The sequence below is a fragment of the Balaenoptera musculus genome, chromosome 8 (assembly GCF_009873245.2).
Source record: "Balaenoptera musculus isolate JJ_BM4_2016_0621 chromosome 8, mBalMus1.pri.v3, whole genome shotgun sequence".
NCBI lineage: Eukaryota > Metazoa > Chordata > Mammalia > Artiodactyla > Balaenopteridae > Balaenoptera > Balaenoptera musculus.
Genome location: NC_045792.1, coordinates 14,039,965 through 14,066,717, shown reverse-complemented (window position 1 = coordinate 14,066,717; position 26,753 = coordinate 14,039,965). Strand labels below are relative to the sequence as shown.

Genomic DNA, 26,753 nt, shown 5'->3' with positions numbered 1-26,753 from the left:
CTGTTGACAGTAGCTTTTGGGTCATGAATATGGTTACCACCCTGTTTCCCAAAGCAACGGGCCGTTCCGTTGTGTAAGGGAGCTCTAAAAACTGGGCCTCCAGTTACTATGGTGACCAGGCAGGTAAGGGGTTGGCCAGGTAGCACTCTGATAAACCAGGTGTGTTTGCCCTGGACGTCAATGTATACAGTGAAGCACCATATTAGGGGGATGACAAAAGTGGATTTGGGTGGGGGGTAGAGGATGGAGCTTTGGACTAAGCCTGGCTCCAAGTAGGAGGACTCATGTCCTGGCAGTGTTTTCTTGGGACTCTTACCTCTTACTGGCTGGAAGCTCCTTTGCAGTGGAAATCCCACTCACTCCACTGTTTCCCTCTCTCCTTCTCTTCACACCTCTCGGGGTCTCTCCCTTCAGGGCTGACCCAGGAGACCCAACCTTCCTGCCTTTGGGAGTGTCGGGGGGACAACTGACTCCAGGGAGACAGGTCTGCCAGGAGCAGCAGCAAGCAGGCCCTCATCTCCTCCAGGGCTTTTCTGACTCCAGATAAGAGGAGGAACCCCCATAAATTGAGGCTTTGGCTGTGATGCCATCTGGCTCCTGACCGTACTCTTCCATCTCAAAGAGAGCATCTTCCCCAAGATTTGGGTACGTGGAAGGGAGACAGTAGAACAGCAAGGAGAGGCAGAGGCAGAGTTCAAAGAAGGCTGGAGAAAGAGCCCAGCCCCAAATCCCTCACGTTCATGAGCAAGAACTTTCTTCCCCTGTGCGTTGTGAGCAGGGTGGAGGAACCGATGCTCTGGAGGCCTCTCTTGCCCGGTCTTCCCAGGGCAGCATTTAGCTCCCTGAGAAGAGGGAGAGCCTGGGCCAAGATGGAATTCTTAGGCATTTCCTGTGGCCCAAGTGACCCCCAACTCTTGCCCAGCCAAAAGCCCACCCTGCCAACTATGTACCCTCCCACTCTCTCCTGACCCTAAACCCCCTTCCCTTTCACTCCCTTCCACCCCCATAGCTGCCTTGTCTAGGCTCGCCTGTCTCAGAAGCTTGGCAGCCTGGGGAGGGGTAGGCAGAGGCACAAAGGAACGGGTGTTCTTCTCCCCAGCACTACCCCTCCCCTGGGCTCCAGGAGCTGAGGGTTTCCTTGTCTCATCTCTGGAGCAAGGCACCAAGCCCAGCCCTGCCTGGCCCCACTCCGGACATTCTTGGGAGTGCGTTTCCCTGGAAACTGGGTGGCTCGGGGGTGCATGTGCTATCTCTGTGTGTCTGTGTAACTGGAGTGTGTTTATGTATCTCCGGATGTGTTTGTGACTCTGGGCTTGTGTATCTTTGTGTTTGTGTCTTTCCTTGTGTTTATGGATCAGAGTGTTCAAGTTGGGGGCAGGGGTGAACTCAGGACTGATGGTGACGAAGTGTCCGTGTGTGCGCCTGTGAGGATATGAGAACTCACTGGCCACGTGCCTATCTGTGGGCATATATGCAAGAGGATCATTTTCCCTGTCTTGTTTCCCCGATCCAGCCTTGTAGGGGGGACCCCCCTCTTTGAAAAACAGAGGGCTACCCTAGAAATAACAAGGAGCCCTCTCTGGCTGGGCCGGGCCTTGGATGCATCATTCTGGGCACTGGGCCCAGCCATAGGCAATTGGAGAGGCACACGTCATCACGAGCAGGGTGGCAGTGACAGGCTCTTCCAGCAGGAATATGCCTGGCCAGGGGTGGGGGGAAGCAGGCAGGAAACAGATGCCAACCTTTAGCTAGAGCTATGGACATGGGGGCCAGGAAGATCCTGCTTTCAGTCCTATCCCCGTGTATCCTGGGACATCCCACGCTGCCCTCTCTCTACAGAACAAGAGGTGGAGCTAGGAAGAGGACCAAGGAAATGAGGAGGAATCTCAATCCGTGTCTAGGCTGTCCCACCCCGAGACCACATCGCCAGACCACATGAAAGATCTGGGAGGGGACCAAGTAGGGAAGGGCCCGGAAAGCCATGAGGCTCAGGGACCAGGCTGTCTAGACAGAAGGTCCTCATCCTCTCCCAGCATTCACTGCCAGCCCTTCGTCCGAGTCTCCTTCACTCCCCAGGCGCCCCCTTGGTGGGTAGGGGCTTCTGTGAGGGCCAGCAGGAGAGGCTCCCCGGAATGTGGCTGGTGAGCCAGGATTCCTGAGCGATCCAGCTGCCTCCCTCTGGGATCCAGGACACTGAGCCTCTTCCTCTTCCACCCAGCTCTCAGTTATTCCTTCTGTAAAATGGGAGTGACGCCTCCAACTGTCCTCTGTTATAAGACTGATAAAGATCTTGACTAATAAAGCTCAAAGGAAGGAGAGAAAAAGCAAATGCTCCTAGCTCCCCACTTCTTTGTGCCTGCCTCCTGCCCCATTTCTCCCTGGCGGTATCCTCTGTGTCCGTCTGGGTCTGTCCAGCTGGCCGTCACAGTTTCCAGACCGATGAATCACATTTCCTGAGGAGATTTTTTTTTAAAACCCTCCCCCTATTTTGCATTTGACCCTATATGGTTTTCCTTTTTCCTTCAGAAGGGGAATAAGCTGTATGTGAGTATGTAAGCGCGTGCGCGCGCGTGTGCGCGTGCGTGCGTCTGTGTGTAGTATGGCTGGGTGGGTAGGAGTTCAGTGAGGGTGGAAAAATTGTTTGACTATTTCTCTAAGGAGGTTGACTTTTGATTTCAGAGTCTCTCTGGGGACTGAGTGAAAGGCTATCTGTGCCTGAGTGAGGGTATAACCAAGAGAGGGGCTGGTGCCTGAGGGGTGGTGTGTTTGAGAATAAATGTGTATGAGAGACAGGACGTGTTTAACTGGGGTGTCTGTGTGACTCAGAGTATGCACAGCCGAGTGGTGTCTGTGTGACCGAGCAGGTGTTGGTGTGTACCTGGGAGAGAGTGTGTGGGGCTATGTGAGCTCTGAGCACACAGAAGACATCTGAGAGAACACAGTGTGTCCCTTAAGGTTCTGGTGTCCAGAGGCCAGTCCCTGGAATGAGAGGAACTTTCTGGGGCCCAGGCTGGGTGGTAGGTACTTGCCTGGCCCAGAACCTCAGCCTGGTCCTGGGGGCTCCAGAGGCGGCTGGCACTGTGTTTCCAGATGGGAAGGGTACCTCCTTGGGGTGGGAGAGCTCTTTACGGGGCTAGCACGGTTGTGGTTGGGAGGAGGTGGGTTGGCTTCTGGAGCCCCGGGGAAGTGGGCTGGCTTGGAAGAGGCAGTGCCTTGGTCCAGTGTGGGTCATGGGGCGAGGTGAACTGCTGGGAGGGTGGGGGTTAGGGGGGCAAAGGAGGAGGTGTTTAGGGTGGAGACAGGGGCTGGGCTCAGTGCTGCTCACATTGCACAGAGCACCGCCTTGGCCTGCACTTGTCACGGTGGCAGACTGAGGGCCAGAGCTGGACCCAGTGACTTAGCTGGATTCCCAGGAGTTTCACTCTTCTCTCTAATATACGGAGCCATGGACTGTCAGAGCTTAACCTCTGCTGTCATCAAGCCAGCCTCCTGACTCTGTTGATAAGGAACCCAAGGCCAGAGGGTGTGACTGGCCCAAAGTGACCAGCCAGTCAGGGGCTGGGCCGGCCCCCTCCTAAGCCTCTGGTGACTTCTCGCCAGAGAGGGGTCTCAGTGAGACCCCAATTCTCCTCACTTCTGCCTCCTGGCTCTTCACTCTCTGGTCTCTGTATCTACCTCTCACCTTTCCTTCTCTCTGTCATCTCCCTGGAACCTTTCCTCCCTGCCCCACTTCTACTCCTGACCCGGGCTCCGGAATTTTGAGCTGTCTCCCTCCCCGCATCCCCCGCTCCCCGCCCCGCCCTCTCCATCCCGCTCCCCTCTCCTCTCCGCTCCTCTCCTCCATCACTTCCTCTTCCCCTCCTCCTCTCCTTTGTCCCTCCCTCCCTGGCTCCCTTCCCCCGCCGCCAGTGGCCGGCCCGCCCCTCCCCGGGCATTGGTGGCTGCTCGCTGCCTCGCCGCTCGCTGCTCCGAGCCTGGAGCCGGCGGCGCGGGAGGTCGGCCCGCCTCTTCAAAGGCCCGGGGCGGGCCGGGGACCTGGAGGGCCCGAGCTAGCGGGGGCGAGCGGTCCGGAGGTCCGGATTCGGTGGTGAGTCCTCAGCCCCGGGCGGCCGCAGCCCCGGCAGCCGGGCGCGGAGCAGCTCGGGCTGGGAGGGGCGTGGAGGGGGTGGGGAGGCGTGCGAGGAGGGGGATCGGGTCCCTGGCCCCGCTTGGGAGCTTGAGGCCGTGAGGCTCGATCGTGTGTGTGAGCCCTGAACATATCTAAGTGGGGCGCCTGGGCTCGGGGCCACTCCTCAGCGGGGCAGACTTCATTTTCCCCAGCACTAGGCGGTCCCCTCCGTGGGACCTGCCTCTCGACGGGGTTGAGGGGTCCTGGTTAGGATGAGTGGAGCCTGTGTTACGGCTCAGAGGGGTCTCGGCTGGAAGGAGCCAAGGCCCCTCCTCCCATCTTCCCTTCGCCCCAGCCTCCTTTTGGCCAGTTCATTCTATTTGTGTGGCCAGCAGGGCAGTGACTGTCGCTCTGGGTGTGAGGCTGTGTGCCTATATCTGTGTGTCTGTGTGTTTCTGAGTGTGTATGTGTGTGAGCCGGGATGAGAGTGTGTGTGCGTGTGGTGTTCCCCCCCCCCCCGCATCTCTCACAGATAGGATCCACGCTCTCCTTTGCCCCGTTTGTTTTTTTCCCTCCAGATGTGCAGCTCCTCCACCCACCTGCACACAGCTGGGCCCTGAGCCCCTTTGGGGACGAGGGGCACAAACACAGCTCTGCCTGGATGAGAAGGGGTTCTTGGGTTTCGTGAGTGGGCTGACCTTTGGAGGTGTGGGGCAGGAGTGGGCAGAGAGGAGATTTCTTTGCAGAAGTAGGCTTGCCAGGCGTCTGGGGGCATGGGACCAGAGCTGGGGCCATGCCTGGGGCCCCTGAGTGCAAATAGAAAGTTAATTTGAGCAGGAGCTGAGCTGCAATCAGTCCTGCTGCCCTCCTGCCCGCTCTATTAATACAGATCCAGCTCTGCTGCCTGGCATCACCTATTTATAGCCCCAGAGGCAGCATAGCCACACCCCTTGTATAGAGGAGGGTGAGGGGCAGAGAAAGGGGCAGGGAACTCACAGCTATAGGGGCCAGGGCCGGGGGTCCGTAGGTGCCCACAGCCTCCTTGGGTGGGCCTGGCACTGATGGGCTGGAATCCACCCAGACTGCCCACCTCCTTCCCAGTCTGGACTATGTGGTCAGGCTTCTGATCTGCCCCGCCCCCCCTCCCTGCCTGCCCCCCATCAACCTAGGGTTGAGTGGGTCTGTCTAGACCCTGCAAACTCATCATTAATTAGCTTGTTAAATGGCTGAGAGGAGGGGGAGGGGAATGTCAGGGTTCTTTCTGAAACAGCTGTGGTTGTAATTAGGTGGACAGTGTGGCTGGCTATTATTTATTCCGGTTATGATTACTCTGTGATCAGCTCCTCTGATTGGTGGCTTGGCAGGGAAGGCTTCCTCCTTTCCTAACCACCCATCAGCCTTTAGAATTGTTGGTGCCTGCCTCGGAGGGCCTGTGGGTTTGCCGAAGAAGTGGGTGGTTTTGTCTACTATGTTGTCTGCTATGGGCTTCTCAGCCTGCTAGCCCCCCATCTGTGGCAATGCCCAGGGCCCCCCCAACAGGCTCCTGAGCTCCTCAGTGGGCGGCCAAGGTACCCACGTGGCCTGGGATGCCCCATGCCCTTGTGGCCTGCCTGAGCTAAACTGTCTCAGCGTCCAGGAATGTAGACTTCCCTGCCAGTCTTAGCTCAGACTGGCATGAAGCTTGGGGTGCCAAGTGGCACCAGATTGGGTAGAGAGGAGCCTGGGGCCAGGGGCCAAGGGCATGGACAAATTGGAAGAGTAGGTGGTAGAGACCACCAGGTCTCTGGCTTCTCCCAACAGAGCATCTTGTGCAGAAGCCCTCTAGCACCTGGTGTGGCCGGGAGGAGGAGTTCTGCCAGACAGGCTTAGGCGCGGCGGGCACACCTGTCGCCGTGCACACTCCCGGTGCCCCTGGCTACATTTTCTGGCTCCCACATGCCCTCCCCCCTCCATGCGCTCACACTTCCTGGGCAGGACTGAGCTTGTGTCTACTGCCTGGGAATGTGCTTGGTTGAGGCTGGGCCCACTGGCCTAGGCTTGGCTGCATTCCAGGGGAGACCAAGGAGCAGGACGATGTCAGGCCAGAGAGTGCTCTGACAGAGAGAAAGAGGGTAGCAGTGGCTCCGGACTGTCAGAAAGGGTGGCAGCTCTCTTAAGGAGGCAGCTCTCTTAAGGAAGCGAATTCTGGTCCCCACAGGGGCATCTTGACTGATCCATGGTGTTTCCCTGTCCCCTATCTCAGAGCTTTTTTGTGATCCTGGAAGTTGCTGCCTCTCAAACTGACCCTTCCACCCAAGTGGCAGATAGATGGATCATGATGGGAGGCACGTGGGTGTCTGTGTTCTCTGGAGAGCCTTCTCCACTTACAGAGCACTGGCATACACTGTCTTTCTAACTCTGCAAGGTCAGTGGTTTTGTCCTCATTTTTCTGATGAGAGAACTAGACTCAAGGAGGTGAAGTGACTCTACCTGAAGATCTCACAGGTAGTATGAAGAAAATTTAGGACTAGGACTTACAAACCAGAGCTCTTTGCCCTCGGCCCTGTGCTGTGGAGCTGGGCTGGGGCCTCCGGCACAGGGGGAGTCAGGCGTGGACCAAGTGGACGCCGTTGAGCGCAGGTGGGGAAGACTCTTTGGAGCCGGGGGTGAGCCTGCTGGTGCTGCGGGGTGAGGGCTGCCTCAGCTCTGCCTGCCCTTCCTAGCGTTTGGTTTCTCTGCAGGCTGCATGTTGTGCCTGGGTCAGTCCACCTTCCTCCGCTTTAACCACCCGGCTGAAGCCAAGTGGATGAAGAGCATGATTCCGGCAGGGGGCCGGGCCCCTGGACCCCCCTACAGTCCTGGCCCGGGTAGGTACCCACTTGGGGCACGTGGCTAGTTTGGTGGCACCCCGTGGACAGTCCTCCTCCTTGCCCACTCCAGCCGCACTTGTAGCGTCAGGGCAGGACAATACCCGTGATCTGGGCTTGCTGCCACCTGCCATGGGCCACTGGTGGAGAGTGCCAGGCAGTCTGGCCACTGGAAGAGATCCAAGGAGTGCTGCTTGGCTGGAATTGGGGAATCATGTGCCTGAGGGATGGGGGGCTCTGCAGGCCTGTGTCCCACTGCCCTGGAAAGTGCCACCTCGGTGTCTGGGACCCTGACCCTCTTATGTCACTACCAGGGAGCCTCACCCTTGAGGGTGGCCTGTGGGGGCAGAAGAAAGCATCCAGCTGAGCTGCTGTAAGCTCTGGGGTGGGGAGGGGAGTCCCACTTGCTTGTGATCATGTCTTTGGGCCCTGCCCCACCCCCAGGCCATGCCATGCCAGCTGATGACTCAGTGGAGCAGCTGCAGTTTGTGTGTGAATTATTGATCCCCAGAGGAGAGTTGGTGATTGTCCCAGGGAGCCAGCACAGCCCCCTCAGCCCAGCTGCCTAGGGGGCCGGGTGCAGATCAGGAGGCTGCCTATAGGCCTGCCACCCCAGACTTTGCACGGCTATTCAGATGGCTGTGGGGTGACAGGTGTCAACGTGCTACTGGGACAGGTGGACATGTGTGTCAGGTACACCTAGCGGGGTGGCATCAGTGGCTTCAATGGATCATCTGGGGATCTGAGGAAAGATGGGTGGTCCCTGGGATCACCAGTATCCACGGCAACCCCTCTGCCTTTGGTCCCACACAGTCCCCATAATTTTGGACCCAGACTCAGTCTTGCAAAGCCTTTTTCTTCTTCTCCTTTCTAGGCCCTTGGAGGCTCAGAAGCTTGGGTTCCCAGTCCACTCCCTGGGTAGCTTTACCCTGCTCCCACCCTGGCCTTGTCATGCCACTCCCTCAGCTGTTTGGGGCAGTGGTTTCAGAGACTCCTGGTTGGTTGACAAGGGCTGGGGCAGGGCAAAGGCAGGCTCTTTCTGGCATGGCTTAATGGGCTAATTGGAGGCACTGAGCTGCACCTAGTTGCTGCCCAGCCTGGCTTCCAGGAACTGGCCTTTAGGGCCAGGCCCCTCCCTTGCCTCTGACTGGATAAAGTGGTGCTGCACACACCCCTTGGCCAGCCCCGGAGGCTTTGTGTGTGTGTTTTCCGGGGTCTCGGCTGCTGTGTTGGGAGGCCCTTATGTCCTATTAGACTGGGATCCCCCCCACCCGGAACTTCTGGCCCGCTCCCCAGCATGCCCCCATGCCCTTTGCAGAACGTCCACCTGCCCTTCCTGAAGTAGAGCTTGAGGAGGTTGAGGAAACCAAGGCAGGGAGGAACGTAGTCTTAGGGTGAGTAGGCAACAACGAGGCCTAGAAGTGCCTGGCCCTGTTGCCAACTCTGTCCTAAGTCATAAAATGTTAGAGCCAGGAGAGCCCTCCTCCTTTACAGAAGGCAAAACCAAGGGCAAGTGACTTGGGGCGGTTGCACAGCAGGTTAGTGGCAGAGCTGGCACTGGGACCCAGATCTCCTGGCTGCTTCTCCAGAGCCTTTCCAGCCCTATTCTGCTGGCAGGACATGGCGAGTGCTCGCTCTTGTGCGTATGCAGCTCCCTAGGGCCTAGGAGATGAAGACCAGGTCCTGAGGCCTCTTTGCGTTTTCCTTCAGCAGAATCAGAAAGCTTGGTGAACGGGAACCACACCCCACAGCCCGCAACCCAGGGACCCTCAGCCTGTGGCAGCCACAGTTCCCTGGTGAGCTCTATTGAGAAGGACCTGCAGGAGATCATGGACTCACTGGTGCTCGAGGAGCCTGGAGCTGCTGGCAAGAAGCCTGCCGCCACTTCCCCACTGTCACCGATGGCCAATGGTGGCCGCTACCTGCTGTCCCCCCCGACCAGCCCCGGCGCCATGTCCGTGGGCTCCAGCTATGAGAACACCTCTCCAGCCTTCTCTCCGCTCTCCTCACCAGCCAGCAGTGGAAGCTGTGCCAGCCACTCCCCCAGTGGGCAGGAGCCAGCACCTTCCATGCCCCCCCTGGTGCCTGCCCGGTCCTCTAGCTACCATTTGGCCCTGCAGCCCTCACAGTCCCGACCCAGTGGTGCTCGCCCCTCTGAGAGCCCCCGGCTGGGCAGGAAGGGGGGTCACGAGAGGCCGCCCAGCCCCGGCCTCCGAGGTCTGCGGACAGACAGCCCTGCAGCCACTGTCTTGGCAGTGGCCTGCAGAGCCACCGAGAGCCCCCGGCCGGCGGGGCAGTTGCCCCGGGTGGCGATTGGCCTGAGTGAATACCCGGCTTCCGGTGCCCGTGGCCAACCCACCAGCGTTCCTGGCAGCCCCAAGTTCCAGCCACCGGTCCCTGCTCCTCGAAGCAAGATTGGCACGCTCCAGGACCGCCCTCCCAGCCCTTTCCGGGAGCTGCCAGGCGCTGAGCAGGTGTTGACAACCAGCCCCTCGCGCCAGCTGGTGGGCCGAACATTTTCAGATGGGTCCGCTACCCGCACCCTGCAGCCTCCCGAGAGTCCCCGCCTAGGCCGGCGGGGCCTGGACAGTATGAGAGAACTGCCTCCCTTGAGCCCATCTCTGTCCCGAAGGGCTCTCTCCCCCATGCCTGCCCGGACCACCCCAGATCCCAAACTAACCAGGGAAGTGGCAGAGAGTCCCCGACCCCGGCGCTGGGCAGCCCATGGGGCTTCACCAGAGGACTTCTCTGTGACGCTGGGGGCACGGGGCCGTAGGACACGGAGCCCCTCACCCACACTCGGGGAGTCCCTGGCACCCCGCAAGGGCAGCTTCAGTGGCAGGCTGAGCCCGGCTTATAGTCTGGGCTCTTTGACTGGGGCTTCACCCCGCCAGAGCCCCCGTGCCCAGAGGAAGCTCTCCAGCGGGGACTTGCGAGTGCCTGTCACTCGGGAGCGGAAAAATAGCATCACAGAGATCAGTGACAATGAGGATGACCTCCTGGAGTACCACCGGCGGCAGCGCCAAGAGCGGCTTCGGGAGCAGGAGATGGAGAGGCTGGTGAGCGGATGCCAGGGAGGCTGCTGGCATCATGACAGGGGCTCTGCCAGGGTGTGGGTGGGCCAGCTGGCAGGGAGGGAGGGGCCCGTGGACAGGGCCTGGGCTTCCCAAGCTTCTCCACTTCCGGGATACACCGTAGTGACCAGTATCTCAAGGCTCTGGTGCCCTGAACAAGAACTTTCTTTGAAGTCTCTAGGCCTTATTTCAAATTCATGCTCGCTTTGCATTTATTCTATAACACAATGTTTGTTTTCATGTATAAAAGAAGTTTCACATTATGTATCTGAATACAATGAAGCTCTAGGAAAACTCACCACATTTACGATGAAGCTTTGTATGTCTCAGTTTGAGAAGCAGGTCTTAATGATTAGAAGGCTGAAGCCCAGAGAGGGGAATGGGTTTGTGCAAGGTCACACAGCAAGTTCTGGCAGAGCTGGAATTGGAACCCACGTCTCCTGTCTTTCCAAGGCTTATTCTTTAGAAAAGCCTCTGGTCCTTCTTTCTTGCTTCTCTTTGGCCTCTATAAATGGGTGGGAGCTGCTCATCCTGGCCCATGCTGGATCGTCTGGAAATGGGGGTGGCAGGGGAGAAGAAGAGAACAGGATGGGTGGCCCCTGGCTGATCCAGGTCAGTCTGTGTGATAGTAATTATGTGTGCTGGTGTGTGTGTGTGCATGTGCACACGTGTGGGTGCCTTTGGGGGCTGGGTGTGGTTCTGGGCAGCTGTCCTGGAGATGGCATCTGAGCTGGGTGGGGGCTGGGATTCCCCAGATAGAGCAGGGAGCTTGAGGGGCTCTGGCTGGTGTGTCCACGCTGGAGCACATGCACAGGAAAATAGATTCTGCCCTCTTTCCCTTGCGAGCAGAAGAACGGGGTTCCTGGGGGCCCAGGGACACTGGGATTGGTTTGAGGAGGAGAATCAGAACTGAGGAGGTTTGCCTGGAGCCCTTTCAGAAGCGGTTGGGACAGCTTTGGGTGAGGTGAGGGTGTGGGACTGCGTGTCTGTGTTGGGTCCGGAAGGGATGAGGCAGGACCCCCAGTCTTCTAAGTTACTATATCTTCTGTTTTTGCCTGGCCTAGACAAGAGTGCTTGCCCACCGCCGGGGTCCCATCCTGGAGAGGGGGCAGTGAACCTGGCACGGGCAGAGTGGTGGGGCCAGCCTCCCTCAACTCCATTCAGCCTTTCTGACCCCTCCCCCGCCCCGCCCCACGTGCCTCCCCAGCCCTTACCTGCCCCACCTGCCACTTTAAATCTTGGAGGCTGCCTGCCCTGCCCCTCCCACCTCCACCGGGCTGCTTATCTGGGTCCTGGGGCAGGGGCGGGTGCACTGGCCCAGCCTCCTGGGTGCTGAGACTCTGTTCCTGGTTTTCTCGCTATGGAACTGGGTAAGCAGCAGGAGGGAAGCTGGGTAAGTGTCTGGGGGGTCCTGGCCAAACTGGTGAGAGACACCAGAGGTTGAGGGACCCCAGAGAGAGACTGGGGGAAGCTCCAAGTCTGGAGTGCTGTGAGTGGGAGAGGGGGCACAGACCCGGAGCACGCCTCTACTATCCCTCCTTCACCTTCTTAGGCCCCTGGGAGGTATCTGGGTGGGCTGTGTGGGGAGGGGGCGGATGCAACAGCCGGGCCACGGAGCACTGACACCTGGGCCCAGGCATTCAAGTGCTGGCAGCAGCCCGCCCTGCTGGGAAGGAGCCGAGGGCTGCCAGAGGGTGAGTGGAGCTGAGATGGGGATGAGGAGGGCTGTGGCCCAGGCCTCTCGGGCAGGGTGTATACACGCTAAGCACATCTTTGTGTGAACCTGTGTCAGGTCCCTGTGGGCCCCTGGGTCTGTGTTCCAGCCCGACCCGTGTCGGTGCCCACCTGTCTGTGTGCTAGACTGTGTTTATCCGTGTGTGTGCCAGTGTGCGTTTGTGCATGTCAGGACTGGTGTGTTTGTGTGTAGCTGCCTGTTAATGCAGGCCCGGGGTACATGTTGTGTCCTCATGTGTCAGTACTGATATGTGGCGGCGTCTCTGTGGGCCCCGGTGTCTTTGGGTCTACGTGTATCCGTGTCAGCATGAACACCTGCGTGTTTATCTGTGTCTCATTGTGTTCTTTACTCTGCTTGCCAGCGTGTGTTTCCCTGTGTGTTCACGAGGAAGCCCACTCTGGTACAGAATGAGAAGGGAGAGGAAACAGGAAGACGGGAGGGGCTGGCCACATGGGCAGGTGGCACGACAGCCTGGTTCCTCCTGCCCGCCGCTGGGGCACCCACCCTCCTTCCCTCTGCCTCCCCAGACCTTGGGCTCTGGGCTCTCCTGACTTGATTCTGACCCCGAGCCCCTAGAGTCCTAGTCCTCTCTCCTGACGGGACACCGTGCCTGGCTCTAGCCCTCCTGGGACCCAGCCTCCTCCCCTTACGCCCTGCTCTGTCCACCCTCCCCAGGAACGCCAGCGCCTGGAGACCATCCTGAACTTATGTGCCGAGTACAGCCGGGCCGACGGGGGACCTGAGGCCGGGGAGCTGCCCAGCATTGGGGAGGCCGCCGCAGTCTTGGCTCTGGCCAGCCGGAGGCCCTCACGAGGCCTTGCGGGGGGCACTGGGGCCTTTGGGCGGAGCAACGAGGAGCCTGGAGGTGCCACCCAACGCCTGTGGGAGACTGTGGAGCGCTCGGACGAGGAGAATCTCAAGGAGGAGTGCAGTAGCACTGAGAGCACTCAGCAGGAGGTGGGACCCAGCAGGAGGTGGGACCCAGCAGGAGGTGGGACGAGGGGTGGCCTGCTGGAGGCCGAGGAGGCACGCATGTGTGGTGGATGCCAAGGCCCAGTGAGGGGGAAGTATATGAAGTTTGGGACGACATCAGGGTGTAGAAATGAGTAGGTGGGACTCCCCTGGCAGTCCACTGGTTAAGACTCCGCGCAGGGGGCGTGGGTTCGTTCGACGATCCCTGCTCCGGGAACTAAGATCCCCCCATATCCAGTAGTGGGGCCAAAAAAAAAAAAGAGGAGGCAAGGAAGAGGGGGAGGTGTTGATGAGTTTCCCAAGCTATAAATACGCTTTATGACCTGGCTTTCCTGGGAACCCCACCCAGGCCTGGCACTCAGCGGCGAGTCTGTTACTTTTAGCCAAGCTGTACCGCTCCCCTTGCAGGGAGGGGAACTTCCTCCTATCTCAGTCCAGCTGCTCCGAGCACCCCCCTGAGGAATGGGGATCCATTTTCTTAGTCTCATCCTGGAAGGCTCTAGGCTTCCCTAGCTGATGGCTCCCCTCCCCTCCAGCACGAAGATGCACCTAGCGCCAAGCTCCAGGGAGAGGTGCTGGCCCTGGAAGAGGAGCGGGCTCAGGTGCTGGGGCGAGTGGAGCAGCTCAAAGTGCGGGTGAAGGAGCTGGAGCAGCAGCTGCAGGAGTCGGCGCGGGAGGTGAGAGCGAGGGCCCTGGCTGGACTCCTCCCCAGGCACGGTGACGGCCCCGGAGCGGCCTGAGCCCAGCTGCCTTGAGTGGCCTTGACATGGACCCTGCTGTTGCCTCCAGGCTGAGATGGAGCGGGCACTGCTGCAGGGGGAGAGGGAAGCAGAGCGCGCGCTGCTGCAGAAGGAGCAGAACGCGCTGGACCAGCTGCAGGAGAAGCTGCTGACCTTGGAGACGGGCATCCAAAAGGAGAGGGACAAGGTAACCCACACCAGGCCTGGCTCAGTGCTGGGCGCCTGTGGCCTGGGAGAAGAGGAGAGATGCCTTCTCTGGGGCCCCTAACCTCTTACCTCATCGTTCATCCTGCAGACCGGCTGGTCTCTGGGCCCCTCCAGGGGCAGGGGGCCTTATTCTCCGTGGAAAGTACCAGCTTGGAGGGCGCTGCCAGGGTCTGGGCTGGTGTCTGGGGTCTCCTCTGCCTGGGTCTCTGTTCTACATCTGGGTGCCTGCCATTCTGGGCCCTTCGTGCCCCTTCTAGGAAGTGCCGAAGCCCCTTCTTGGGCGGTGAGCACAGCCCAAGGCACTGGTGCTGGGGAGTGATTCAGATCTGGGTGTCTGCATCTGGAGGACATCCCCCGCCAAGCATGGCTCCGGTGCTCAGGATGTGGTCTTTGGGAGATGGCCCTCAGGTCTCTGCTTCCCCTGAGCCTTCAGGATCTGCAGCCTCCCATCCCAGATGGTCCCAGCTCCTGCCCCTGACCCTTTCAGATTTCGTGCCAGCCTGCTGGGGCCGCTCCATCCCACAGGGGCCGTGTCAGCCACGCCCAAGATGTCCAACAACGTGCCAAAAGCTCCGAAGTGGAGAGGGGCCACCTATTTCTGGACTTGACAGTATTTTTCCAAGAATTAATATTCCTTCTGGATTTTTTGAGAGTGTCTTCCTCCTGCCCCTCAGTTTTGAAGCTCTTAAAAATTCTTTGACCCTCCCACCTTTTTTTTTGGAGCTTTGGCTCTGGCCCCCAAAACCACACTCCCAAATTCTGTGCCAAATTAACTCCACGCTTACCAACCAGGCCTGCACTAACGCCCCCTCTAATCACTGTCCTGGGCTCTCTGCATGTCCCTAACTGCCAGTGCCACCCAGGCAGGGCTGAGCCGTGCCTGCTTTTGCACTAACTCCATGGGCACCCCTGTGCCCTTGGCCCCTCCCCTCTAATGTTGCCGCCTTCCATTCTTGGTGTGGGACCCCAGGGTTTTGATCAGAAAGGAGTGGGCAGGGGGCACAGCTCAACTTTACTCAGTGGGGCATTGGCAGGAGGGGTACAAAATTGGGGGAAATGCTTGGCTGAGGAGCCTCTCGGCCCAAAGAGCTCCTCTCATTTGGAAAAGCCAGGGTGCGGCCTCCACAGACCGTTGGCAGTTTCCTGCACAGAGAAGAGGGGGGCTGTCCTCCAGCCATCACCTGTCTTCCCTCCTGAGCGGAGGGATGAGGAGGTCCAGTGGTGGTGGCATGGCCCGGGGAGGGCATGGACAGGGGCTGTCTGCCACACAGTGGCTACCCTTCCTAGCTTTCCTCTGGGGCGTCCCGATTTCAGATACTCCATCCAGAGGGTGGGAAGGGGTAGGTCTCTCCCCACTCCCACCCCTGATCCATTCAGAACATAGGGTATTGCAAAGGCTGAGTCCAAGCATGGGGAAGTGCTTGGACCTCAGAAACTGGCCTGATCAGGCCCTCCTCTCCTGGATGAGGATGGGGGCGTGGGGTGGAGGGCGGATAGAGGCAGGGTTCAGCGCAAGGACTCCAGGGTGAAGCTCAGCATTTCAGCAGGAACCTGTCTAACCTCATTTCTCATTCACCTGGCATTGCCTGGAGGCATGAACTTTGCCTTCTCTCTGGGCCCAGTTATTTGAGGTGGAGGTGGCGATGGTGGTGGCCGCGCGGTGGTGGTGGCAGTGGGGAAGGTTCCCTCAGCTTCCCTCCCCAGCGCCCGGCCCATGGCCCCATTCTGGCTCTGGAATCAGTAATCACACTTCCTCCTCTGCCTGTCCTTCGGAGGGGTGACTCACCAGCTCCTCCCTGCATCCCCCCTTCCCACCCTCAGAGGTGTCATCTCGACCCAGACAGAGCCATCCACCTCCTCTCTGTACCCACTCCTGGGGCTCCTATTACCATGGCAACGGGCCGAACTAATTGCAACCCTCATCCTCCTGAAGTTCAGCCTGCAGTGCCCAGCACCCCACCCCCACCCTGGGCAGGAGGTGGGGAGGCCAAGGGGGTTGCGTTGGGGTCCCCTCCACTGCACTGCTGTAGCTTTAACATCCTCGGCTCCCAATTCACACCCAACCCCTGGATTTAATCCCCACCAACTCCACCCTTTTCCCAGGGTTAAATTTTGGTCTCTGGGAAGCGGAAGAGGGGGAGGAACAGCAGCTAGAGGCTCCGTGTTTGTGATGTGGAACCAGCTTTGGCTTTGACTGGTTTGGAGAGAAAACAGAGGGCCTATTCCTAGGACTTGCCCAAACCTTTCTAGTTCAAGGGACTCCAAGAGACCAATATTTCTGCCTGGGACCCACACCCCTGCCTGTGACACCATCGCCTGCACCTCCAGTCCTGTCTCACACCCCAGCTCTTTGCCTTTCCCACTCTGCACCTCTTCCTCCTTATTTCCCTTTCTCCTGTTTGCTCTCTCCTCTCCTGGTTAAACTCCTTTCGTTCCCCGCCTTCTTTCTCTTCTCCCCGCACCCCACCCCCCTTCCCTGCGCCCCGCCCCGCGCCGCCGCTGCCCCGGGCCGGAGTTGAGGAGTGTGTGTTTTGTTTCTCCCCTGTGCCCGCCCCCTCCCCCTCCGGCGACCAGGAGAGGGCGGAGCTGGCCGCGGGACGGAGGCACCTGGAGGCCCGCCAGGCGCTCTACGCCGAGCTCCAGACGCAGCTCGATAACTGCCCCGAGTCAGTGCGGGAACAGTTACAGGAGCAGCTGAGAAGGGTCAGTTTCACCAGCCCCCGCCCCCTCCCCGCCCCCGAGGGCCGCCCGCCCGGAAGAGAGGAGCGGTGGGCCGGGACCGCCTGGGCCCTGCAGTACCTGCCGGACGCCAGGGTCCGTGTTGTGGCTTGGAGGGGACGGGGAAGGATTGGGGGGGATGGAGGTTTTCCTTTCTGCTACTGCAGGCAGCGATGCCCGGCAAAGGGGCAGAGCCGAGCGGAGGAAAGGGGGCGGGGTGGGGGCAGGTCCCTTCCTCCGTTTCCCCGGGTCCAGCCCCCAGAACTCTCACCTCTGTGACCTGGCCTTCCAGGCGCAGAGCGGTATCGTGAGCACCACCCGATCCCCTTTGTCACTGTCGTTCAAGGAGGCAGAAGCCCTGGAGACTGAGACAAAGCTCTTTGAAGACTTGGAGTTCCAGCAGCTGGAGCGGGAGAGCCGCGTGGAGGAGGAGCGCGAGCTGGCTGGCCAAGGGCTGCTCCGGAGCAAGGCCGAGCTGCTGCGTAGCATCGCCAAGAGGAAGGTGCGCCCCCCCGGCCCCCATCCCTGCCGCGAGGCCCGCAGTGCCGGCTAGACTTCACCTTGCTGAGCCTCGGTTTCCTCATCTGTAAAACAAGAACAATAACAGGCTGTTGTGAGCGTTAAAGGAGATGCTGTATGTGAAGACAGCATAGGACATGATCATAGTAAGCACTCAGCGAACAATAGCTATTGTTATTAAGCTCTGACTTCCCCCAGTCCTCCAGTGGAACGTGGATTGGGCTCACATTCAGAGCTGGGCCCTGGCTGGGCAGGGAAGGGAGAAATGGAGATGGAGGAGGGGGCTGAAGGGGAGACTTGCTCCTGCCCTTGTAGAGCTCTCTGATGAAAGTGCTGGGACACATACAAAGACCTGAGATCTGGATATTAGAGCCTGCCAGGGGTACTAGAAAGGCATCACCTGGGTTCCAGCCTTGGCTCAGCTGAGCCGTAAAACAAGGGGATTTGGTATCGCATCCTGGCTGGTTCTGGAGCTCCAGATGCTGTGATGTCTCCTCCTGATCTCAGCCAGACCAGGACAGGGTATTGGGGCGGGGATGTAAAGTTGGGAGGAGGCTTGTGTTAAGCCAGAGTTAGGAAGATGTGGGTGAGGAGAAGGGGAGGAGCCAGGCGGCCCACACACCTGTGGCTGAGACTTGCGTGTTCGTGCACACATATGCATGCATGTGCACTTTGCCAGGCTGGAGTGAGTGGGTGGGAGGTGAGGGCAGTGAGATTGGGGAGGGGCGTCAAAAAGTGGGGCTTGATGGCTAGCCTGAGCTTGGTGGTAAGTGGGGAGCCACTGGACTTCCCCCTGAGTCCAGATCCCTTGCTTCTCTCCCTGAGCTGCTCTGCCTTACAAATGCATCTACCTATCAGTGAAATAGGCATAAAGGCATCTGCCTCGTAAGAGAGTTAAATGAGGTAACACATGCAAAGCATTTAGTAGAGTTCTTGGGTCCTGACAGGTTCTCAGTAAATTGCAGATCTTGTTGTGAGGATTACCACCTGGTCTGCTTCAGGCTGCTTGGGCTGACCCCAGATTTAGTACAGCTCCCTTCTTCCGTTCTCTCCTATGTCTTGCTCTTAATGGTGATAGTTTAAGGCCTCCTCTTTCAGGAAGCCCTCCTTGGCTAAACCCAGCCCATTTTCCCGAGCCCCTCTCCTTCTCTCTCACTTATTATCTTTTCATTTCCTTTTAGCACATGATTGTTGAGCCAGGCATTGCGCTAAGCCCTACTGGGGATATGGAGACAAAAAAGACACTGGCCCGGCCCTTGGATCGGACAGCTTGGGCGGGGTGGTGGTGATGGAGACATATATTCACAAGTAACAGCAATACAAGGCAAATGGTGATATGGAATAATTTGAGCACAGAGCAAGGAGCAAAGGAATTGAGTGGTGATCAAGGAAGATGTTGGAGAGAAGATAGCATTGGGTCTGGTCTTGGAGGATAAATAAACTCTTGATGGGTGGAGAAGACAGGACAGCATTCCTGGCAAAGAGAACCGTATAAGAAAGGCCTGGGAGTGTACACCTGCACCGCTGACGTTACAATAGGGCCGAGCTGAGCGCATGCCGCCGAGGGCTCAGGGTAGGAGGGAGTGTGGAAAGTGGAGGCCCAGTTCCAGGAGCCCTTGAGTGCTGGCTGAGGGGTTTGTGCTTTATCCTGTGAGTAATGAGGAGTTGCTGAAAAATTTTGAGAAGAGGAGTGATTACCCTTACTCGTGGATTTAAAAAAAATTATTCAAGTAATATACATTCTAAAAAGATTAGAAAATTCAGACAAGCAAGCAAACAAAAACAAACCTCAAAGGCCATTTTAGGAAGCTATCTGTGGCAGTGTAGGGGTGGATCAGAAAGTTGAGAGAGTGGAAGCAGGAGGCTGGTGAAGAAGTCCAGACCAGGAAACAGAGGGCCTGGGTTGGGGTGGTGACAGTGGGATGGAAGCACGGGGGCAGGTGGAGAACGTGTCAGCATCTCTGGGATTCCGGACACGTTGACTGGGGCGGGCGGGGAGAGAGATTTGGGAACTTGAGTTCTGGCTGGTGTTCCTGGTGGCATGGGGTCACTGGTCGAGGGAGGGGTGAGGGAGCCGACCACAGCAGCCTGCGTTTTCCTTGGGTGAGACAAGGCCGAACAGAAGGACTAGTTGATTCCCTTCACCCAAGCCCAGGATCTCTGGGCAGCAGAGACGGCCAAGCCTCACCTCGGGCTCAGCCCTGTCTCCCCAGGGTCTGACCCACTACCCCCATCTCCTCTAGGAGCACCTGGTGGTCCTGGACAGTCAGGCTGGGCAGATCCGGTCCCAGGCTGTGCAAGAGTCGGAACGCCTAGCCCGGGATAAGAATGCCTCCCTGCAGCTGCTGCAGAAGGTAGCCCCAGTCAGGTTGGGCGGGGGATGAGGGCTGGCGAGGGGCTGGGGGAGTGGGAGGTGAGTGCAGAAGGGCTGGGGTGGAGACTGGCCAGCCAGGTGGGATCCCCCTTTACTTGGGGCCCCTTGCCCCACTCCCACTCCTTTCTGATTCTGCCGCTTTGGGCTTGCAGGAGAAGGAGAAACTGGCTATGTTGGAAAGAAGATACCACTCGCTCACAGGGGGCAGGGCTTTCCCGAAGACCACGTCGACTCTCAAAGAGGTAACGTGGTTGGTTTGGGCCCCAGCCTCAGGCCCAAGGGGTCTCCTGGGAGGCTCTGGAGGAACGCATGGTGCCTTCACCCCAACAGCTGAGGTTGAATATGGGGGCATTTTCCCGAACTGGAGAAATTTGAGTAGGAGTGGCTCTGAGGTCTGGGATTGGCTCCTCTATGGCTACCGGCTGCTGCTTTTCAGCTGCCTTTCTGGCCCCCAGGAGCCCACTGATCTTACCATTTCGGGAGACTGAACACATCTGGGGGATTCAGGAGGCACGGGTGGGGAGGATGGCAGCTCAGAGGTTTGGTGAGGGCCAGGGCTGGGTGGACTCAGCTCAAGGGGCAGCATAGGGATCTAGGGGTCCTGATCTTGGAGCTCCCTGGGCTTCTGTCTGGAACTAGGCTACAGGCTCAGAAGTGGGCATTGGGGCTCGTTCTTTCCCGAGTCTTTGCATGCCTGGTGTGTGAGGCTCAACCAGGACGTGCCGAGTTTCCTGCCTCATTGCGCAAACAATTTGGGCCTGGGGTGGGGTGGCTGGGCTGAGTGTGAGGGGTGAGGCCCCTCACACGTACCCTCTCTGTAGGCTGAACTGCTCATCTCCGAGTCCTCAGAGGTGGGGCTGGGGATGGCGGCTCTGGGTCCCTTCCCAGGGTCTTCTCAGGCTGGGGCCTCCTCTGGTCCCTTAACCCCACCTGCTTCCACTCAGCTCTGCCCCAAAGCGCAAGAGGTAATCACAGCTAACTGCCTGCTCTGCTGTACTCACTGCCTGTCTGCCTGCTTGCTGAGCTTCTGCGCTCAGCTCCTCCCAATGGCCCAGCTGAAGGGCGCGTGGCAGTAATCCTTTGTCTGGCCAGAGTTTGTTGTTCCTTAGGTGCCTGGGCATCCCATGCAAAATCAGAGCATCAATTTGCATATAAATTTGCATATATTCTGCATGCCATCCATCAGTTCTCACAACACACTGGACCTGCTAGCTCATTTTCCTTTTGTGTGACCCCTGGAGGACAGTCCCCCTCTGGAGCTAGGTCAGGATGGGCTCCCCTGGGTAGGGCAGGCTTAGGATCCTGTACTTTGATTCTGCATGCATTTTGGATGCCTACCATGTCCCCAACACCTAGATAAGCTCAGAATTCTAAGGATGTGCTCAGAGAATACCACAGTCCCTGTCTTCCCAACCCACGATCTGGTGTGTTAGCATCTTTCCAAGTCCTAACCTTTGGGCAGTGGCCTGGTTTTTCTCTCTGGGCTTTTAGCTACTCCCTGCTAAGGTCTCTTTCTCAGGGCCCATCTTGCTCAGGCCCTAGTGGTGCCTGCAGTTCCTGTTCCTTCCAGCTCCTGCTCCAGCAGATGGGGTGTGAGGGGACCCATGGGAATGCTGTGACTGGTGCCCAGTGATGCATGTGTGTGCCTCATTGGGGATGCCCAAGGTGTTGGAGACAGAAAGGTTCTCTGGGAGGTGGGTCCTGGTCCCTGGTGGACTCCTGGAAGACCTTCCTCGGGCTCCTTCACCTGCCCCTAGCCCAGGGCAAACCCAGGAATGGGCTTTCAGGGTCTGCCCGCGGCAGGGCCCGGATGCCAAGGCAGCCTCAAGAGTGAAGGTTAAGAAGAGCCTACAGACAGTCAGTTCTGCCTGCCCTTTTCTGCCCCCCACCCCACTACCCGGCAGCCAGCTGAGGCCACAGTGGGCAGCTGAGCTCCCCACGCACCCCTGCTCTGGATTTTGTATTGAATGGAGTGATGGCCCTTTGGCATGGAGTGTGGATGTCAGGTACCTGGTTGAATCCTGTTAACCTGTTCTCTGCCCACCCTTCCCCCTCCCACCGGGCACCCTAGGAGTATGTGAGCCTGGCAGAGTTTCTCCAGCTGTGCTCCTGCTTGGACCCCTATGCTTCTGCCACCTCCCCCAGCGCGCTCGCCCAGCCCCTGCCTGACAGTGAGGTACCAGCCACCGAGTGAAGCCACCTATGCCCAAGGGCCTCCTCATGGAGGCCCTCGATTGCCCCTGAGGCCTGGGTTGGGGGGCAGCAGGGTCTGTCTTCAGCAGTGCGGGAGAAGGGCAGCTCGCGTCAGGGGGCTTGGGAGTGGTTCGTTCTCTTGCCTGGGGCTTCGGGATCTTTCTTCAGCTCCTGATGGCTCAAGGAGGGAAGGCCTTCTGCTCTAGCGTGAGGGCATCCTGCTGAGAGGACCCTGGCTTTCCCGGGCTCTACAAGCCTACTCTGCTCTGTGTGTCCTACTCTTACCCTTCCCTTGCCCGTGGGCAGGGCCATCTCTTGGGTTCCGGTCCCATTAACCTCTTGTATTCCCTCCTGTGTCTGGCCTTCCCCCAAGTACGTGACGCTTGAGCAGCTAAAGGCCATGTGGGGCACCTCGCCTGTGCCCGCAGCGCCCGCGCCAGGCCTGCCTCCCTGGGCCCCTGCCTCCCAGGACCTGGTTCCCACCACCTGCCTTCTTCCTGCGCTGCCCTCTTCCTCCTCCTTCGCTTCTATCCCGCCTTCAGCCCAGGTTGGTGGTCTGTGTGTTCCTGCCACCCTCAGCCCACTAGTGGCGTGGCTCTGTCTGTGTGTGCTTTGCCCGTGCGCAGTGGCGTCTCAGCCCTCAGCCGGCCCCCGGGGGGGAGCGCTGCCTGCCGGGGGGGTGGCTCCGGCTGGCTGGCACCGTGGTTGGCGTAGCACGTGTCTGTGGTCTGGGAGTTGTGCCCTGTTTCTCTTTGCCCTTAGCACGTTCACGGCAACTGTTTTCTCACTGTGTTTTCTCCTCCTTATGCTCTCCTTTCTCCCTTCCTTCGTTCCTGTTTTCCCTTCCCTTCCTGTCTGTTTCCCTGGTAATGGCCTTCCTCTACCCTTCCTCCAAGCTTCCCGTTTCTTTGCCCTTTTCTTCCTTTTTCCTCCCCTTTCCTCGCCCCTCACTCCTTGACCTTTCCTCTCCGTCCTTCCCCTCCCGTCCCCTGTCCTCCTCCCCGCGCCCCCTCCAGATGGAGAAGCTGCTGCTCCCCGCTGTAGACTTAGAGCAGTGGTACCAGGAGCTGATGGCCGGGCTGGGGACCGGCCCCGCTGCGGCCTCCCCTCGTTCCTCCCCCCCGCCTCTGCCCGCCAAAGCTTCCCGTCAGCTGCAGGTAACCCCTCCTCCCCTGCCCACCCCTCCCTCCCCAGGCCCCGCTCCTCTCTGCTCCGGGGACCTCCTGCCGATCCGTCAGCCCTGCAGTGCTGCCTTAGGTGGTGGTGGGGTTAATGCAGCGGGGCAACAGGGGCCTCTGGACCCTGAGAGGGGAGTGAGGGTCTCCTCTTGGGCAGCCATCCTGGCACTCCGGGTGTGGAGGGCCAGCCTCCTGAGTCCGAGGGCGACGTGCTTGGCTGTCCAGTGGAAGGAGGTTCGGAAGCAGCGGTGCCTCATGCTGTCCTCGGTAGCCCTCAACCCCAGAGCTTCTCACTCAGTCTTGGCCTGACGCACTCTTGAGCCTGTTGTCTCTGGAACTTGTGTGTCCTAGGAGAGTTGCCAGTATTTTGTTCTCCTGGTCTCCCCAGGGGTGACACTTGGAGGCAGGACAGAATGGGACAAAGGCTCTGAAGTCCCTGAGGACATGCCCAAGACTCCTCAGAGTTGCCATTGGGGGCATGGCCCTGCTCGAGCCTGCAGCAAGCTGCTGACCACGGGGTGGGGGGAGAGTATTCGGGCAGTCTTCTGCCCCAAGTGTCACTCCACTGACCGGCTGTAGGGCCTGAACCCCCCTACCCCCCAGTGCCCCATTCAAGATTCATTCTTTGAGTGAAGACATTGCACCTCTAAGACTGTGATCTCAGCTAAAATTCCATGTTTCCTTTGGGAGTAGTTTGTGTGACATTTCTGTTTTGTGCCCAGCTGGTTTGAGATTTTTACATGTTTTGATTCATTTAATCATTACCACAGGCCTTTGAGGTAGATAACGATAACTCTCGTTTTACAGATCAAACACTGGGGCCCAGAGAAGATAAGTAATCTCTCCGAGGTCACACAACTAGGAAGTAGCAGAGGCTACACCGAGGGCCAGGGTGCTTGACTCCAAAGACCATATTCACCAAACATTAGCGCTGTGAGGGAGCTTGGCGATTATTTAGTCTAGCCCTACCCCCTCCTTTTGCAGATAAGGAAGCCAAGGCCCAGAGTGGGGAGGTGCGTGGCCCAAGGTCACAGCCCCTTAGCAGCAGAGCTGGGACCAGAGGGAGCCCCGGCCTCCAGTCAGTCACCTGTACAGCTCTGCCCATTGGTGTTAACTCCTCACATGGGTTGATTTACACTGTCCTTTCGAAGATGCAGGGTTGGACCAGGGATTGGCCCAAGGAGGAGCAGCCTGGAAAGGAGGCTTGGCAGCTGCCAATAACATCTGTCCATTGGGCTGGCCCAGGAGGCTCAGTGCTGTTGTCAGCTAGAGACAGAGGCCTCGGGTGCTGGGGCAGTACCTTGGATCACAGCCAGCCTAGATGCCATGGGGATGGTGGCCAGTGGGGGAGCCGGGGATACCAGACAGTGTCTCTTCCCTCCAGGTTTACCGCTCCAAGATGGATGGTGAGGCCACTAGCCCCTTGCCCCGGACCCGCAGTGGCCCCCTCCCCTCTTCCTCTGGCTCTTCCTCCTCCTCCTCCCAGCTCAGCGTGGCTACCTTGGGCCGTAGCCCCTCCCCAAAGGTCTGAGGACAGTGGGAGGGCTGTGTGCGTGGCAGGGTGGTGATGGTGGGGGATGGACACAGCCACACTGGAGAGAGGTCACAGCCACCCATGAGAGCCTTGAGGGTGGGGGGAGGTGCCTTCTGAGCCTCGGGTCCCAATGCTCCGTTTCCCTCCGCAGGGCACTCTACTCGCCCAGAATGGCACAAGCAGCCTTCCTCGCAACCTGGCAGCCACGCTGCAGGACATTGAGACCAAGCGCCAGCTGGCCCTCCAGCAGAAGGGTGAGTGGCTGCAACGCCAGCCCACCTGCTCTCCTGGGGGCCCTGGACATCTGCCACGCACTCTCCACCCTACCTCATCCGTGCCCACGCCTTTCCCAGGATGTTTTTCCTTTAATTGGGATCTAGGCAAGAGCAAAAAGGATTTGGATTAGATACCTAAAGAAGAGATTCCTGGCTATCTATGAGAAGACTAAGGGCAGGGGACTAAGGGTCGGTGGGGGGGTGGCTGTGAGATCTTTCCTAGAGACGGCAGCAAATAAGGGAAATGCTTGTTGACCTGAGTAGGGATAGACGTTATCCTGTCTGGAGGCAGGGGGTTGGACTTGATGACCTCCACAAATGCTTCCCTAAGATATTGGCTCTAGGGACCCAGGAGTCCTGGTTGCTCGTGTGCATTTTGTTTGTTTTGAAAGTCCAAGTCTGTGCCTTTCTCCCCTCTCGTCCCCTCTGTGTCTCTACCTGGGGGCCCCCCTACCAGTCGAGTCGCTTCCTGCCGAGCCCCTCCCAACTGACGACCCAGCAGGTAGAGCGTTGGTCATTGAGGGCATTGCTTTGGCCAGGCAGCCCCTGCCCGGGCATCCGCATGATGTATTCTGCCCAGGCCCCCACTGGCCGCAGGCAGACTCCCAGGCTGAGTTGGGTTGGGGTGTTGGGCTGGCCTCACCCCTCCAGCTGAGCTCTCTCCTGCCTCAGCTGTGCTCCGCCTCGTCTCCCCTCCCTCCTTCCCTGCCACTGGCACTCCTGCTTCTGCATCGCCGCGGGGTCTGCATTGATGTGGGTGCTCATGGGGCTCCCAGCACCTCTTCCTTCACCCTTCCCCAGCAGCAGGGTGGGTGCATGTGCCCTGCCCACCTGTTCAGGCCATGGTTGTGAGCTGGAGCCACCTGGCCGTCGTGCTGCCGGGGCCCCACCTGGGCAGGTCCGGTGCCGCGTGTGGGCTCAGGACACAGTGGGAGCGCTGAAGTCAGGCTGCATGGCTGTGGCCAGTTGTGCAGGCGACGGAGCGTTGCCAGGGCAGCCGGACCTGGAGCTGCGGGGGCTTCAGGGAAGCTGGTGGGGGGCAAGGGGGCTGCCCGTGTTACCTTCTCCCCGCTCGCCTCCTCCCTCCGTCTGTGATGCTGCCGGCGTCCTCCCTGGGGAGGTGGGGTGCCCACCGTGACTCCACCTGTCGCTCCTGCAGGGCAGCAGGTGATCGAGGAGCAGCGGCGGCGGTTGGCTGAGCTGAAGCAGAAGGCGGCGGCCGAGGCGCAGTGCCAGTGGGACGCCCTGCACGGGGCCGCCCCCTTCCCGGCCGGGCCCTCGGGCTTCCCGCCGCTCCTGCATCACTCCATCCTGCACCACCTGCCGGCGGCCAGGGAGCGAGGGGAGGAGGGCGAGCACGCCTACGACACGCTGAGCCTGGAGAGCTCAGACAGCATGGAGACCAGCATCTCCACGGGGGGCAACTCGGCCTGCTCCCCCGACACCATGTCCAGGTACCCGCGCCCCGGCCGCCACCCGACGGCCCGCCGCTGTCCTGCCCACACCAGGGCCGCCGCCTCCACCGCGTGCCTCCTCCCCTTGCCTCCCCAGTGCCAGCGGCCTGGATGTGGGGAAGACGGAAGAAATGGAGAAGATGCTGAAAGAAGCTCATGCGGAGAAGAGCCGGCTCATGGAGTCGAGGGTGAGGCAGATCTGGGCCACAGCGGAGCCGGGGGGTGGGGGTGGGGGCTGGGGAAGGCGCGGGGCCCCGGGGCTGCCCTCCGCCCGCCAAGGGCCTCCGCTCCTCCCCAGGCCCCTTCACCCACGTTGTCCTCGCAGCAGTCCCTTGAGGAAGAGTGTTTTCAAAGCCTATCTTCCTCAAGTGGGGGATGCGGAGGCTTGGCGAGATGACCACTTTCACAGCTCTTAGGAAAAGGGGAGGCAGGACCCAGTGTCTAACGGTGAATTTCCCGTATGGGAGCTTCCAGTCTTTGTGTGTTCACCTCTGTGGACGTTTGGCCACCACAGAAATTTTGATTCCTGTCTACCTGAGTGCCAGGTCACTCCTCTTGGGGATGGCTAGGAACTGGGGTTCAAGGATGGGGACAGAGAGAAGGCAGATGTCCAAGCCAGAGCAGAGGTGTTGGCTGCGGGGGCCTCACGTTGCCTACCGATGGGCCTGGAACACAGCAGAGGGGCCAGGGGTTCATCTTAGGCACAGCCAGGCTGAGGAAACTGTGCCTGGGGAGGAGGTGAAATAGAGAATCTGCAGAAGCTCGTCTGTCTCTATCATCCAGGCACTCTGCATGTCTGGAGTTAAGAGTGGGACCCGGAGAGCAG

At 59.3% G+C, this 26,753-nt stretch overlaps 1 protein-coding gene across 19 annotated transcripts in view; it reads left to right on the top strand.

Annotated features, from left to right (window-relative positions):
- The window catches only part of PHLDB1 (pleckstrin homology like domain family B member 1), a 45,369-nt gene that overhangs the window by 7,977 nt on the left and 10,639 nt on the right, over positions 1 to 26,753 (top strand). For 3 of the 19 annotated variants that reach the window (XM_036859487.1, XM_036859486.1, XM_036859482.1), the window contains exons 5-20: positions 6,829 to 6,954; positions 8,665 to 10,013; positions 12,439 to 12,720; positions 13,272 to 13,412; positions 13,525 to 13,662; positions 16,257 to 16,385; positions 16,747 to 16,902; positions 19,163 to 19,273; positions 19,446 to 19,535; positions 21,860 to 22,033; positions 22,503 to 22,643; positions 24,049 to 24,189; positions 24,350 to 24,452; positions 24,931 to 24,975; positions 25,633 to 25,927; positions 26,025 to 26,115. In XM_036859487.1, coding sequence (XP_036715382.1) covers positions 6,829 to 6,954; positions 8,665 to 10,013; positions 12,439 to 12,720; positions 13,272 to 13,412; positions 13,525 to 13,662; positions 16,257 to 16,385; positions 16,747 to 16,902; positions 19,163 to 19,273; positions 19,446 to 19,535; positions 21,860 to 22,033; positions 22,503 to 22,643; positions 24,049 to 24,189; positions 24,350 to 24,452; positions 24,931 to 24,975; positions 25,633 to 25,927; positions 26,025 to 26,115 — 3,512 coding nt within the window. Of the gene's footprint in view, positions 1 to 3,922; positions 4,088 to 6,350; positions 6,513 to 6,555; positions 6,728 to 6,828; positions 6,955 to 8,664; positions 10,014 to 12,438; positions 12,721 to 13,271; positions 13,413 to 13,524; positions 13,663 to 16,256; positions 16,386 to 16,746; positions 16,903 to 19,162; positions 19,274 to 19,445; positions 19,536 to 20,114; positions 20,259 to 21,859; positions 22,034 to 22,502; positions 22,644 to 24,048; positions 24,190 to 24,349; positions 24,453 to 24,930; positions 24,976 to 25,632; positions 25,928 to 26,024; positions 26,116 to 26,753 lie in introns of those variants that run through there. The other 16 variants (XM_036859494.1, XM_036859497.1, XM_036859499.1 and 13 more) reach the window with 16 other exon arrangements.